This window comes from Natrix helvetica (genome assembly GCF_964273705.1).
Source record: "Natrix helvetica genome assembly, chromosome: 8".
Classification (NCBI taxonomy): Eukaryota; Metazoa; Chordata; class Lepidosauria; order Squamata; family Natricidae; genus Natrix; species Natrix helvetica.
Window position 1 is genome coordinate 10,841,980 of NC_138559.1, and position 16,384 is coordinate 10,858,363.

General features: G+C 39.8%; 1 protein-coding gene across 1 annotated transcript in view; it reads right to left on the bottom strand.

The window, feature by feature from the left end:
• LOC309395980 (zinc metalloproteinase-disintegrin-like ohanin) overlaps window positions 1-16,384 on the bottom strand; it is a gene marked incomplete at both ends in the record, with an annotated part of 96,645 nt that overhangs the window by 75,384 nt on the left and 4,877 nt on the right. Inside the window, 11 exons of the mRNA XM_081960692.1 lie at window positions 1,615-1,810; window positions 3,504-3,584; window positions 4,457-4,634; window positions 7,086-7,216; window positions 7,739-7,820; window positions 8,964-9,133; window positions 10,132-10,203; window positions 11,676-11,738; window positions 13,033-13,231; window positions 14,923-14,999; window positions 15,911-15,989. Coding sequence (XP_081816818.1) covers window positions 1,615-1,810; window positions 3,504-3,584; window positions 4,457-4,634; window positions 7,086-7,216; window positions 7,739-7,820; window positions 8,964-9,133; window positions 10,132-10,203; window positions 11,676-11,738; window positions 13,033-13,231; window positions 14,923-14,999; window positions 15,911-15,989 — 1,328 coding nt within the window. The remainder of the gene's footprint in view (window positions 1-1,614; window positions 1,811-3,503; window positions 3,585-4,456; window positions 4,635-7,085; window positions 7,217-7,738; window positions 7,821-8,963; window positions 9,134-10,131; window positions 10,204-11,675; window positions 11,739-13,032; window positions 13,232-14,922; window positions 15,000-15,910; window positions 15,990-16,384) is intronic.

Genomic DNA, 16,384 nt, shown 5'->3' on the forward strand with positions numbered 1-16,384 from the left:
GGTAATTAGCTCGAAATAGATCTATACTAGTCTCCCTTTATTTATTTATCAGTACAAATACAACACAGATATAAAAAAGGCAACATTAAAAATAAAAATATGGTTTTCTGCCTGCATGGTCTTCTGTGATGAGCCGAAGGACAGAAAGAGGGAGTAGTGATCTTCCTCCCATATTTAGGCATACCAGGGGTTGTAACACAAATACATACCTATTTCCCTGGCTCAACTGATAAGGAGACGAGCCTGTGGCTTAGTGGCTAAGACTCCTGCCTAAGATATAATAAAGCCCAGGTTCTAATCCCAGTAAGGGTATGGCTAGCTGATGAGAGCTAATTAGCTCGAAATAGATCTATACTAGTCTCCCTTTATTTATTTATCAGTACAAATACAACACAAATATTATAATATTATATACATCCGTCTGGCCGCGCCCGGGAGCTGCGGAGGCAGAAATATTGCAGTCGCGAGGAGCGCGCGAAATCCAGCAGAGGCAGGAAGGTTCTCGTCGTTCCCCAGTCGCTTTCGTGCCTTCATCATCGGGAGCGCTGACAGCATTTCTGCCTCTGCCCTCCGCAGCTCACGGGTAGCCAGAATGGCGCCGAGGCAGTCCGGCGGGTGAGCGACCGAGGATCAGGCTGCCTCTTTCGTCCGTCCGGACCACCTTGGCGTCACTGTGGCTACATCCATCTGGCCGCGCCCGGGAGCTGCGGAGGGCGGAGGCAGAAATGTTGTCAGTGCTCCGCTTTCGTGCCTTCGTCATCGGGAGCGCTGACAACATTTCTGCCTCCGCCCTCCGCAGCTCCTGGGCGTGGCCGGATGGATGTAGCCACAGCGACACCGAGGCAGTCCGGGCGGACGAAAGAGCGAGCGAGGCAGCCTGATCCTCGGTCGCTCGCCCGCCGGACTGCCTCGGCGCCATTCTGGCTACCTCTGTCCGGGCGCACCCGGGAGCTGCGGAGGGCAGAGGCAGAAATGCTGTCAGCGCTCCCGATGATGAAGGGACGAAAGCGACTGGGGAACGACGAGAACCTTCCTGCCTCTGCTGGATTTCCCGTGCAAAGTCCAGCAGAGGCAGGAAGGTTTTCGTCGTTCCCCGTCGCTTTCGAGGACTGCGGAGCACAAGCCGGCGGAGCACGCTCAGGAAGGCAAGGAATGGGATCACGTGTGCTGGAGGCTTAGGCAGCCTGAGCCTCCAGCACAGGTGGTCCCATTCCCCGCCTTCCTGATGACGTCACCAGCCTCACCAGCCATAACCCTCACCACACGTCACTGGCATATACACAGCTACAGTTCATATGCATATTGTCTCAGATCTTTGTCCAATTTGGGAATGTCCATCACTCCAGATTTCTAGTCTACAACTGCCATCATCTTGGACCATTGGCCAGGTTCTCTAGGGATGATTGGACCTAAGCCAAAAGATCTGGAGGGCTGAGCTCTAAAGCCTCCAAAGAAAGAAGTTCATCTTGGAAAATTATGCCACTTGAACACATAGACACAAAAGAACAGAAATGAATCATTTATTATGGCTAATTATTCAACAGTAAGGATTGTTTTACTTTTTTTTTTTTTTTTTTACAATGCCATAATTTTGAAATCCTAAGGTTGACTTACCAGGCCCCCAGAGAGCAGTACATTGGTTTGCCAAAGTGGGGCAGTTCCCCCTGTAGCAGAAACCTTCGTTGTTTTGGCATGGGTGTCCATTTATTTGAAAGCGATTTATGGGACATTCAGCAGATTTTCCAGTGCAGAGTTCAGGTAAGTCACAGTCATCTTTTGCCTCCCGGCATTCTGCTCCTGCTTCCTTAATCTGTGGGTGAAAATGAAAATCACTTCCATCTACAACTCCTTAGGGCTAAAAGAGCTAAACCACAATTCACAACACATTTCAAAGCTTCCTCTTCATCTGTCTTGAGCATTACCAAGCAAGGCATCCCTTTCATGGACTCCATGAATTAAGACGTTGTGTATAACGCCTAGAAGTCCCAGCCTTATTTGCGATGAGAAAATGATCGCCATGAGATGCAAGTGCTACGTGTTGGCTGACCATGAACATCAATGAAAACTCAATGGGCTCTCATGAAAAATCAGCAGAACATTAATTGATGAATGTGTGCATGGTATATTTTCATTTCCTTACATGGGCCAGAAGCATTCATAGAATTTTCATGTCATGTGCTGAAAAATAGGTGGCTGATTTCTGTTGCTATGATGGAAGTATAACAAGATGTTTTTGGACCCTCTGTTGAACAAGTTTATTACAGAGTCAACTGGGATCCCATAAAGAAGGAAAGAGAAACTTGCACCTCTCTCTTCATGGCCCTCCAGCCCCTTCAGAAGGTGCCAACAGAATAGCTGAATTGAGGGCTGTGGAGAGGAGATGGAGAACTTAAGGGTTGTAAAAGAAGCAATTTGACTCCCAAAAGTCTCCTGAATCCATTTCCGCCTTGAAAGTCTCAGAAAGAAAAAAGTCAAAGCATTACCAAAGACCTCTTAGAACACAGGTGTAAAACTCGCCAACTCAGGTTGCCATCACATGATGTTGAACTATGTTTTTCCCATTCATGGAGCTGGGGTGGGTGTGGCCTATGCATGACCCATCCAGCCCACAGGCCGTCACCCCTGACTTAGAACCTTCTAGAGCCATGATGGCGAACCTGTGGCCTGTATGCCACAAGTGGCACGCAGAACCCTCTCTGTAGGTATGCCAGCTGTCACCCCAGCCCAATCCACCGTGCATGTGTGCATGCCTTCCACTGACCAGCTGGTCTTTGGGTCTCTGCTGAAGGGGTGGGGCCTTCTCCAATCTCCGCAAGTTTCCCCCAGCATGCCCTACCTTTCGACTCCATTTCTGCTGCCCATACCTTTCCTAATCTCTGCAAGTTCCCCCCAACACACCCTACCTTTGTACTTTATTTCTTCCACCCGCATCAACCTGGAGGCCAAAACAAGGCCCAGGGCACTGTGCGAGGCCACCCTGCATCCTGTTTTGGGCCTGGAAAGCCTCCTGCACCCTGGAAGCTAAAATGGGGTGGGGGGCAGTGCATGCATGGGGGTGCATGTGCAGGGGGATTGCATTGAATTTTGGAGATTGGGGCATGCATGTGTGCATTGGCACACACACACATTAACTTTGGGCACTTGGTACCAAAAAGGTTAACCATCCCTGTTCTAGGGAGTCAGGAAGCTGAGTTAGGACACCAATCACAAACATTGCCAACCCTTATTTAAATTGGGTTTCCATGCAAAAAGAAGCCTATATTTTGTTTTCACAGACGTGATTTAAGATACCAAAGGAATACATTATAGACTGAGACAATGCTGAAATTTTGTTAAACTGTCCTCCCTATGGATATTTTCATAAGGGTCAAAGAAACTGGAAGAAGGGATGGGAATAGAACTAAAATGCTTTTCATCACAGTAAGCAGAGAGATCACATTTTCATATTAGTAGTAAGGAGCAGGATAAAATCCCTCCTAGTGTTATGAATATAAAAGCCTTACCTGGCATTTCTCACAACATGCCCCTTCTGCACACTTTGCTCCAGGTTTCAGTTTACATGTTGCAGCATCACAGCACTCGTTTGCACATTCCTGAAAATCAAAACATATGAAACAACATCATAGGCTTTCCTTCCTGGTCTCTTTGAATTGGTCTCTTTTGAAGAGGGAAAAGGATATTTATGTCATTTGTTTCCTTTTGTGGGTCCATGCTGGCAAATGAATGTGACAAAAAGCAGCCTGGGGTTTGCAAACAGATGATGGCATAGCTACATGAAAGATACTTATCGGATATTTCCTATGTGAAAAGAATTAAACGAATAAAAATATCCTCACCTCCTAATTGTGAAGGCCACATAACCTGCAGTCCAAATCTCTTCCTTATTCTGAGCCATTTTTCTACTCAGGATGCCAGCCTTTGAAGCTGGCCAGAAAAGATTCAGCGACCATGAGTATTAACACTACCTTTATTAACAGTGTCTTTCATGCCTAGAAATAGGTTTCTCCCCATTTATCATTAGAGTGGGGAGAAAATGGGTGGGAGGTATTCCTCTTGAGATGCTTGCCATGCCCCAATTGCTTCCACAGGTTAAGGTGTAGGAAGCAGCTCAAGAAAACTGTGAGACAAATCATGTGAAGTAATCATGTGAAGTAATCATGTGAAGTAATGTAAGGGTTTTCAGCAGGGAAGGATATTCTTGCAGTGATAAATCAGCTGTTTTTAAAACTGAATTGTCTTCCCAAAAGAGTAGCAAGGTATCAAGTCTTTACCTCTACAACTGGTTTCCTGAATCGAAGAAACCAATTCACACATCCATGTACATTGAGGACGTACGCCTATGCTACTCACAATCCAACCTCTTGGATACCACTTAGAAAGCCAGATGATTTGGCAAGGATTCCCATTTTTGAGAAACTTCTTGGAATTATCCTTATTCATTAAAAAAAGAACTTACCTCTGGAGAGCCACAGTCACATTCTTCGCCCTCCTCCACATAGGAATTCCCACAAACTGCATTTTGAAGAATATCTGTCTTCGAGGGTTTGTTGATAATGCATTGTGGGGTGTAAGTCATCATATATTTCTCATAATCCGCTAAACTGCAAGAGCTGAACTGCAGGCGAAGTGTCTTTCTGTAAAGGTGAAGAAAAGATCGTGACATCGTCCCTATTGGGCCAGGTAAAGAATTCATTGCAAAAGCATATAAGATAGGGAAAAATGATTCATGAACAAACGCAGTGATTTTTCTCTAAAGCTAATAAAATAACTAAGATAACTCTTTGTGCCCCTGTATCTTACTGCCAGATTATGCTCCCTCATTTTTAATTCCATTAACTTTTTTTTTCTTTTTTAACAAAACAAAATTTTAAATCAGAACTCCATGTGATGTTAGTTGCTCAGGCTACTTCTTGTATCTAGTGTGCTGCTTTTCATTTTCATTTTTAGTCAGCCTCTCTGTGGAAGGACGGTAATATAATTGAAGAAAAAACAGTGGAATTTTTCTTTTCTTATATTGGAGGGGTTGTAATTTGTATAACAAATGAATGCTTTAAGGCAAAGGAAAAGTTAATGTATTTATTGGACTGTTACACTCAAAATCCACTTGAGCCTTCTATAATTTCGTAAACGCCAAACTTAAAGAATCAAAAACTATCCCAACCCCCTGCCTAGGAAGGAAACCCTATACCAGTGATGGCAAACCTATGGCACGCGTGCCACAGGTGGCACACGGAGTCATTTGTCAGGGCACGTGAGGCGCTACCCTGGCAGCTGGCCAGCGCGCATGCGCGTGCTGGCCAGCTGAATTCATCCTTTTCTAAAGCCATTTTATGCCCTCCCAAGACTCCAGAGGCTTTATAGGAGCCTGGGAAGGGCGAAAAGAGCGTCTCCTACCCCGCTCCCCGGAGGCCCTTCAGAGGCTTCATGAGTTTCCCTGAAGCCTCCGGAGTGCAAAAAAACGGCCCTACAGGCAAACCGAAAGTTCGGGAATTGACGTCCTGTTTGCTTGGAGGGTCCTTTTGAGCCCTCTGGAGGCTTCAGGGAAGCTTCTTGAAGGTCCCTGAAGCCTTTGGAGCGCTTAAAATGACCCTCCGGACAAACCAGAAGTGACTTCCGGTTTGCTTGGAGGGTCGTTTTGAGCCCTCCAAAGGCTTCAGGGAAGCCTCTTGAAGGTCCCTGAAGCCTTCGGAGTGCTTAAAATGACCCTCCGAGCAAACCGCTTTGCTCGGAGGGTCGTTTTGACTGCTTCGGAGGCTTCAGGGAAGCCTCCTGAAGGTCCCTGAAGCCTCCGGGGGGCGGGGGAGACTGCTTTCGCCCTCCCCATGCTCCTATAATGCCTCTGGAGCCTGGGGAGGGCAAAAAAAGCATGAAAAAAGGGGGGGGCTGTAGTGTGCACATCCGCACTGGGGCGGTTGTGCATTGCATTATGGGTGTGGCACGCCTGCACATGACCCCCCTGCGCTCCCCCCACTTATGGCACGCGAGCCAAAAAAGGTTCGCCATCGCTGCCCTATACCGTTTCAGACAAATGGCTATCCAACATCTTCTTAAAGATTTCCAGTGTTGGGGCATTCACAACTTCTGGAGGCAAGTTGTTCCACTGATTAATTGTTCTAAGTGTCAGGAAATTTCTCTTCAGTTCTAAGTTGCTTCTCTTGATTAATTTCCACCCATTGCTTCTTGTTCTACCCTCAGGTGCCTTGGAGAATAGTTTGACTCCCTCTTCTTTGTGGCAACTCCTGAGATATTGGAACACTACTATCATGTCTCCCCTAGTCCTTCTTTTCATTAAACTAGACAACCAAAGAACAGCAACAAAATACAGGTAGTCCTCAATGTACGATCAAAAATTGGAGATGTTATGTGAATCACACAGTCATTAAGGGAATCCTGCTTCCTCCATTGACTTTGCATATTGGAAGACAGCTTGGACGGTGGCACATGATGGTCTCATGAGATGCTGCAACCATCATAAACACATGCCGCTTTCCAGCCACCTGCATTTTGACTCCAGGACTAAAGGGAGGCTGTGACAGATGTAATTGCGAGGACTAGGTTGCAAGTCGAGGATTACCTGTACATTGTTACCTGTTGATTTCAGCAGGCTGCAATATCTGAGAGAGACAGAACGTGTCTTCTGTCTTGAAAAAGTGCTGAGGCAGGAAAGGATGCTAATATATCTGTTTCCTCCAGCTGTTGCCTGGTTCAGAATCATTTTATTCCATTCTGCTTATAACTTCTTCCCACTGTAGGAAAGTCTTTACTGACTACTTCTTCTATCTATCACAGTTATTAATATTTGTCTTCTTGGCTATGCTTCCTACGTTATTTCTCTAAACTCTTGTGTTTTGGAGGAAGCTACTGATGGATGGCTCTTCAATTGTTGAGAGCAATCCTATCTCTTTAAATACAACCAATTTAATTTCACATGGTAAAGTGACCCACATATGGCCAAATCCCACTGTTGTGTAACTCCCTGACCATTTTATTTTCTAAGCTCTTAGCATACTTACTTTAACATTTAACTGCAAACATTTAAATATAACTTGATTGGAAAAACTTTAATTATTTTCCTGAATACTTACCCTCCCGAAGCAGCCATAATGCATGGACCATCCTTGCAAGTGCAGGAATTTGCATCATGGTTCATGCCCAGATTATGACCGATCTCATGGGCCATTGTAGCCGCAACCAAACTTGCAACCTCATTATGATCCTGAAGAAAAGAGAATACTTTATTTGTTTTTAATCTGCAAGAAATCAAAATGAATCCAGCTATTACTAGCATTGAGCTAACCCCTTTGCTCAAACACTTTGCAATGAAAAATCTAAGAGTTAGAAAAAGAGATTAATACTTTGCAAGGCTGTGATTGTATTTCCTGAAAAAAACAGTTTCTTTGTTCAAACAACAAGCAATAGCTCTTAAACTTATTTACCCCTTCAGGATGTTCTACAGCACTTTCTAAACAGTTTACAGAGTCAGCACATTGTCCCCAACAATTTGGGTCCTCATTTTACCAACCTCAGAAGGATGGAAGGCACCCTTGAGGCAGTCAGGATCAAACTCCTGGCAGTGGGCAGAGCATGCCTGCAATAATGCATTGTAACCACTATGCCATCACAGCTTGTAAGAAACTTTCAAAGCAAGAAGGTTTACTATTTTTTCCATTTAGTAATTTAGAGATTATATGCCTGTATATAAGTTTTCATTTAGTCGAAACAGGTAAATTCTACCAACCTGAATAACTCCTGCAGATGTCCGAGAATCACACATGCCTCTAACGTAAGCGATTCCAGTAACACCATCCATCTCAACACCCCTATAAGAAAGCAGTGAAGGGGACATAGTTTATAGAAGCTGGAATCATAATCTAAAGCCTTGGGCCTATAGAGCCTTCTGTGGCTTTTTGTGACCCCGTCAGTTCCTGCCGGTTTTCAGGACGCCATAATTCAATTTAGGCTCTACCCACACAAACCATTTAACCAACCAGATGAGATGCTTGGATAGTGTTAGCCTTAGTTAGGTTGGGGAAAGCATTGTCTGAATCCAGCCCACTGGGTTAATTCATATTCCATGTACAGTGAAAACCCCAAAAAATGAGTTTCTTTAAAAAAATAAGTTTCTTCTATCAATTTAGTTGTTGTATTATTAAAGATTAATTGAGCTTGGAAAAGAAGATTGAGTGATAACTGAAATAAATACCTGTGGGAAAATAAAATTGATTATTTTTATTTTATATTCACTTTGTTTGCTCTCCATCTGAGGATTGCTCATAACAGAATTGTTATTTGTCCAATAGATTATAGCTATAAGCCAATACATTTATCAATTTTAAGTGTTCCCCAATATTTTATTATTTTAATTTATTCTTGGAGATCTTCACCAATTAAGTTCAAATAATTGTGTTAATTAGGCCCATAATTTTTCTTAGATATCAATTGACATGGCATTCTTCATTTTTCCACTTGAAGTTTCATTCTGAGAACATTTGGAGAAAATGCTGCTATTATAAACCAAGAAGTCTGGAAAATCATTTGGTTACTGATAAATATTGGAAATGGGAAGAAAAATAGATCCTGGCTTTCTTCTAACTTCTAAGGACATCATTCTACATATGTCAAAAGACTTTCAAATTCTCTGGGCCACAGGTAGTTCCCTCTCTCTTCTAAGGTGTTCACATCCAAACACTCTTTAAAGTTGTCATAAAAGTTGTTAATCATTTGAGTTTCAATTTAGATTCAAGTGAAATGAAATCAAGCTGCGTTTTTGACCTGAAACCATTCAAGACCTGCTTAAGACTCATTCTCGTATAAGAAAAAAAATGGTTGATTTTGACCCAGAATATAATTTGCACATGGTTTAAGGCATGCAACCCAGAGAGGAAGTTCTGTGCAAACATTAACCTTCCATAAATCTTCCACTCCCTGCCACCCCCTTTCCCTCTCTCCACAATGAGACATACGTTAGTAACTGAGCATTGTCATTCCTTTTGCGCTTCAATAGAACTGACTCTCTCCATGCTGAAAAGGATTGTATATTGTTGTCCTCTGATGCATTGATCTCACATTTATTTTCGCCGGACCAAATTTCTATGCCACTCAATGTTACACGAATTCCCAAAGCTTTATAAACCTGTGGGGTAGACATGGCATAAATGAGAAACTCAAACAGAAGTAAACTTTGAGAACCATTTCAAGACTGAAAGGCAATGGACTATGAAAGGCAATGCCTCTATGGGACAGTGAAATAGAAAAGATTTGGGAATCAATAAAAAAATCTCTGAAGCTCAGGGTGGAACTGGGAGGAGGGAGTCCTTGGTGCTCTCTGAGCCTGGTGGTTTACTTGATGTTTAGTCAGGTAACAAAATATCTGCAAGGAAACCACCAAACTCAGACAGCATCGAGGACTCCACATATTAAAGAATAATAAAGAATTATTAAGCAGAAGAAATAAATAAAATGATAAATACGAACAAGGTTATTATTCTCTTTAATCAAGAACAGAAGAGGAGGAGGAGTAGTAAAGGGAGATTTCACCCACTGATGTTCCCATTGTCTCCCTGGTTCTAACTGATGATCAACAGTGAAGATGTCAACAAGGCTAATAGGATAGAAGCAGAGACAATATGAGTGGATCTTCTCCTAAGTGCCACAATCCAACTCAAACTGGGTTCGCCTCTCCTGCTTTCTTCTCAGGGATCATCTTCGTAATCAGTTGAGTTTGGACTAGGCTTACTCTGTCCATTTCTGTCTAATCTCCAAGTTCAGAAGATTGACCACAGCCTTGAAAGGATCCAGCTACAGAGATGTAGCACTGATTCAATTCTTGCAACAGTTTTAGACTTACATCCTCCCAACACAGTGGCTGTATTCACATAAGAGGCTTATTAACCTAGTTACTAAACTAACCCATTGTCTGAGTTAGGCTTTCATGCTGCATCACCAGTTTACCAAATGATGGAGTTTTGGTGCACTCAAAGCCGGAAAAGTTAGCATTCTTGTAAAAGTCAGTCTCCTAAGTTGTTTTACCTCATTACTTTTGTTGTGTGAACACAATGAAAATCTGCATTGGGGCAGGGAGAGGCTTCAATCCAGAAACAGAAAAAAAAAACTTTTTCCAAGTTTTCTTACCACATTTATATAGTTGACCATATCAAATATCCTTATCCTTATAATAGTGGTGTTGCCACTGTATTTATCGAACTACAGAAAAGACAAAAAAATTAACAAGAGACCATAAATTTGAAATTGAAGGGATTGAGATGAGAGAGAAATAACATGTCAGGGAAAGAAAGGGATTTTTTTAAAAAAATTAAATTTGCTGATTTAGGCAAAATAATACTTATATATCCAAGCAGTCCAATGAATTCTTTTCATTTCTGATTATTGTTTAGCCTACATCTGTGCCATTAATATATTATGCAATTAATTTTTCAGCACCACACATGGTGTTTCCTCCTGGTTGGAGAAAATGTTGGTCAGCCTACTGAAATGCTTTCCTTAATTGAATGCTATGTTTCCATGTTCAGGGATATGTGAAATAATCATTTACTATCCATCTAATTATTTGTGTTGTCAACTTAGACAAATAAATAGTGCAGGAATGTTTTGGAGAAATCCACAAAAGCTGAATTTAAATGACATCAGCCTGAGACCAATTATCCTTGAAGAGAGCTTGCATAAAATGTTCCCTTTTGCAATAGTACTAAAGGGGAAAGTTTAAACTGGTGTCTGGGGATTCATGGACTATTTTTGAGCTCATGAATGTTCTTTGATTTCGCTGGGGAAATGTGCACATATTCAGAGATGGCCAAAAGGAGTTATTTTACTGCAAATGCTGCATTGCTGAAAAGGAGATTGGCTAAGTCCAATGTGGCTAATTCTTCTCTATTAGCCAACGGTTAGCTTCTATTTGAGAAATAGATTTAATTCAGTGGGGAAATAGACTTCATTTGAGTGATACAATGGACATTAATAGTGTATAATTATGATTTCCTGGAACAATCTATTTATTGAAATTCAGTTAGAAATTGAAATTCACACATGCATAGGCAACATAGGGAGGAAATCAATTTCAAATATTTCATATATTCATAAAAATAAATCAAAATATTTTCTGTTAGGGAAATTTTAAAATTGCATCTCAAACAAAAGTATAAATAAAAAAATATGCTGGCAGGCATGGATGACAAAATATATATTTATATCTAAATAAAAACCTACTTGAATGTAATAGTTTTGAAATAAAAGAAAAAATAAGGAAAAGTAAAACATCCAGATTTGCCTCTCTACCCACTGATTCAAAATTCTCCTCGTGAATTTTAAAATGCTAGATTGACCAAGTAGAAGAAATGTATGATGATTCCCTTTTACTCTTTTCTCCATTTCAAAATTTCATTTATCTTCTCTGTATTCAATTCCCTGATCTTGGCATTTCTGGATAAAGTATAATTAAAATTTAGATGGAGTCCAGGAAGAATTAATGTGGAAATTAAAATGTAGTTAAATATTAAATGTCTCTTAACCATTTGAGTATAATAACAAAAAAATCATCAAAGTTTATCATAAAGCACATTTTAAGATACAATCCAGTTTGAATGTTATTTGAAAAATGACAGAAAGAAAAATGTGTGCACAATTCAGAAAGAAAACGAAATGCTATCCAGTATACTTACCATTGAATTGTCTACAACTATGAAAAGCTCAAGAAATTTTTGGACCTCCAAGAAGTCATTTTGCTAAACAGAACAGTAAAGAAAAGATTGTTTAGATACAGTATGTTACTCCCTGCAACCAACAGGTCATCAGATAGTCAGAAATCTGCATGTTTTACTTCCTGGTTAAAGTCCTTGGAGTTTAAGAAATATTGTTTTTTTGAAGAAGACATTTATAGAGAGAGATTTTGCGATGGCATGAAACATGTCCTTTGTACATAATGTAGCATGGCATTTGTTTCCAATGGCATCCATTTTCAGAATTTTATGGTGCCTACATTTAGAATTAAATGTGTGTATGTGTGTATATATATATAGCTAGTATTGCCCTGGGAAAGAAAAAGCCTCTCCCTCCTGAGTTCCAGTGCCATCGTCCACATTAACCTACCCAAACTGCTCAGGAACTACCCTTATGGCTAAGATTTGAACCATATGAAGTGCATTACTTCCTTCTTCCCATAGGAAAATGTATCCGTGCTTTTTCGGTATATGGAACTGCAAGGTCAGATGGCCAATTCCATGGGGCAATTTCTTTCCTTGCTGTCTGACAGCCTCCTTCTTAACCCTGTTGCACAAGATCCAGGTTGAATAAAGCGACCATGACCTGACATTGAGACTAGAACATTCAAGATGTGAAGGTGACTACAAACCATAAGGACAGCTTGCCATAAATACTAAAGCCATCAATCAAGCCTTCAAGTCTTCATAATCAATTCTGGTGATTGCATTCACATTTTGGTATTGCACTGTAACAACAACTATTGCTCCAAGACTATCACATTTTAACAAAAGAAGTCGAGGTTTTGAACGTCCGGATATGTTTCATCCTGTTTCAATTTCTGCCACCAAATAAAACTAGAAACTCTGATTTTGGATGCAATATTTTGTCTTCAATTTTTTTCTGCCTCCAATAATGGAGGAAAACATTGGGAATATGAGGATTATCTGTGACCAGATTCAATTTGTTAGTTTTGATTCAAAAGTGGCATCCATTTTGATCATTTGATTACACTTTTAACTGATTTACAAAGTTAAGATTCAGTTAAATCCATTTTGAACCAAATCTCCAAACTATGTTTGCATGATGATGGAAAATGTTATATACCTGGAATATGTATTTTCTGTTCATTGAGGTTCCATATTTTATTGTTCAGCATGGCTGAAATAGAATTTCAAAAATGGAGGTTCTTCTCCTATGAATTCTTTCTAATCAGTTCTAGAGAATTTATATTTTGCTTTTTAATTTGTAAACAAATAAGTGTATTCCTGCTTTCAAAGGATGTTATACAGTATACTTGAGGTTGAATATGAGACTTACTTCTTCAGCAGTAACGGACATCTGAGAGATCTTTTTGATGGACTCATTTGATTTCCAACTGGTGCTGGTTACCCCACAGATTTTGGGGGTCTTGTCCCCTTTTTCTACATTTTCATATTTGTAGACTGCATGGGCTTCACTGTCAGAAAGCTTCAAGGGTTCAATAAGGTACATCTCACCTTCATGCCTGAATTGTCCTCTGTAAAAAAAAAAAGTAGACTTTTTTAGGAATAGGGTGATTAAAGGTGGATAATCAATAGAAGGCAATATTTGTACTTCAGGACTGAACTTCACTAATGATGTTACCTACTTGGGTAATGAAATGCCTGCAAAAAATCAAATGAATTATTATTATGAGTTATCCCTCGATGGATAACCAATTCTTAACTAACCAAGTCAACATTCTCAAATTAACCATGAAATATTTGTACAATATTTGTATGAAGAATAAACCTGTTTGAAAGATTCAATTTTTACGTAAAATTTGATTTCATAAAATTATAATATAGTGCAGTATCAATGCAATATTAGGGGTTTTCAGTCCTAATGTATAGGATGTGAAGGATGTTTGTATTTTATTTTTATAATTATAATGTACAAGGTGCAATGACAATAAAACATAAAAATATTTCTGTCATATTTACAATACACACACACACACACACACACACACACACGACCCAAATATTTTAATTTAATTTTAGGTAATAAAACAAAATTTTATACAAAAAATGAATCTTTCAAACAGGTTTAGGTTTACATGTCAAACTATCTCCATACAAATATTGTAGAGATACATCATGGTTATACTCAGAATGTTAACTTTGTTCTTGTACGTATTTATGCATGCATGCAATGCAATGCAATGCAGAGAACAACATGAATAAAATCCAGACTAAGAGTGCAGAAAAACAGAGAGCTGGAGACAAAAACACATGATGAATGATGGAGGTAATGAAGACAAGAACTATGGGTGACATAATAACAGTTGTCCAATATTTAAGAGGATGTCACAAAGAGGAGGATAATCTATTACTCAAAGTATCTTAAGGGCAAGACAAGAAGTAACAGAGAAATTTAGCAAACTTGTCAACGAATGATGCAACCTAGAACTAAAAAGAAATTTTATAAAGTGAGAACAATTAACTAGTGGAATTAAGTAGTGCCTCCTATTGAAAATTGGTAGAAGCATCACTGGAGGGTTTTAAGAAGATATTGGACAACTATTTCTCCAGAATGGTGGACAAGAAGACTTCGAGGTTCCTTCCAACTCTGTTTTTTCTATCATTCTGTCATTCTCTTGTTATTCTATTCTGTTCCAATGTTTTTATTGGTCCTTCATTGTATGGACACAGTCTCAGCTCAAATGGTTTTGTTTTTTTTTTGTTAGTTTGGCGTGGGTTTTTTTTTGTATTTTCCTTCTGTTGGGAGAGCATTGAATCTGGTTAAGGGTGAAGTGCTTCTGAATTTTGGAATCTTTAAATGACTAAGTTATCTACATGGTTGGAAAAGGTGGGAAGAGTTGCTAAAGAAGGTGTTTCTGGGCAGAACTGAAAAGTCTGCTTGTCTCTTCTTGTATACTTTCTAGCAAGGTGCACAATCTGAAACCTACCTATCTTTTTTCCCCTTGCAACAACCGCTCCCATATACAAAGGAGACACGGACTTTAAAGCTCATCTAGACAGATTTGATTTAGCTCCCTACTGTGTCTACTGGCTGGCAGCAGCTCTTCTTGGTATCCAAAGTCTTTATGAATCCTGCAGATATCTTGGATCACACCCAATTACTTGGGGTGAAAAATTGATGCTCTTTTTTAATATGACAATTCCAAGAGCAGTTATAATATTTTCATTCTTAATAAAATAAACAAAAGATAAGACACCATCTTACTTCAAGCCGCCACATGCACTGATGACTGCAGTTGAGTCAATGTCATTCTGGATGCGTCCATGATAATAGCAGTGATCCTGTATGGAGGCAAGAGGACTACACTGGTTAAACCTTGATTGCAGTGTGATTTGATGAGCAGAAGTGCAATTCCAATATATTCCACAACATTAATGAAACAATGAGTAATAAGCACCTTGTTCAAAATAGTTTGATTGAGGAGGACAGAAAATCTGCTTTGAATTGATTATTCCAACATGAACATAGGATAAACACAAGTCTCCATCAAAGGAAGTCACACTGCAGGGGGAGTATCACTGGTGGCAAAATGCTAAGAAACTTTGGAAAGACACTCAACAAAGGACTATAAAATGTTCTGTTCAAGTAACAAGCCCATTTCTCAACCAACCTTGTCTTATTGGAGGTCAACCCCATGCTGCACCACAGGATTTGCTAAAGAAACTCTCAAACTATGTACTAAACTCTTATCATAATGTAGGAAAAACTCCACATTTATTAATGTTACCAATTAATTGTTATTTTCTTGAACCCACACAATAAAAACTTTCAGAAACACATCAAAGATATAAATATGCTACAGTAAACCTATTTCTGAAATCTGTAGAAGCAAAGTCTGGATATTCAAAACAAATAATTTTTCATCTATAAGTGTCATAGGGTTTAAAAAGCAAAGTAGATCATCTGAACTTGATGTTCTCATACTAAACCTATGTAGGGCTCACTCCACAAAATATTTGCTTTTAATCAATAGGGAAGAACTAAAATATCGCCCTATTCATTCAATAAGTAGAACAGACTGGGTTTTAACAACCCACACATCCTTACAGAAATCATGCTCAATATAAGACATGTCATCCATATACAGCCCCACTTGTTTGAATAGCCTGGTCTGAGATATGCATATTTGGAATATGGTGCACAAATATTCTTCCCAATTAATTTCATAAAAGTAAGATGCTCTGAATATTACCTCAACCGGAGGGCTTGTTGTAATTTCTCTGCCATCGGGAGAATAATGAGTCTCGGTGTAATCTTTGGAAAAAAGTCCTCTGGAAAGAATGCAAAGAAGACGTTACTTAGCAAGCATTATTTATATTAGGAATTAAGTAGGAATTTAAGAGGCAATTGCATATTCAGCCTACAATTACTGTATAATGGCATTTTAAGGATATTGTTTGGTGTCAAAGGAAAGGAGCCAGCATTTCAACCTGATCAGATATGGCTTTTTATGAGGAGTGCAGGCATCCCGGATTTTCCTGAGGAGAAAGATTTGTACCAAGGAAACTGTGCAATAGTCAAGGCTCAGAGGTGGTATGATTGACGAGAAGGGTCCTTGATTCTTCTGATCCATTCAACGATCAGCTGAAACTACTAGGGTTGAAAAGGAAAGCAGTATAGCTCTCTTTACTCAAGAGGTTCATGTTGCTTCATGAAGACACCTCAA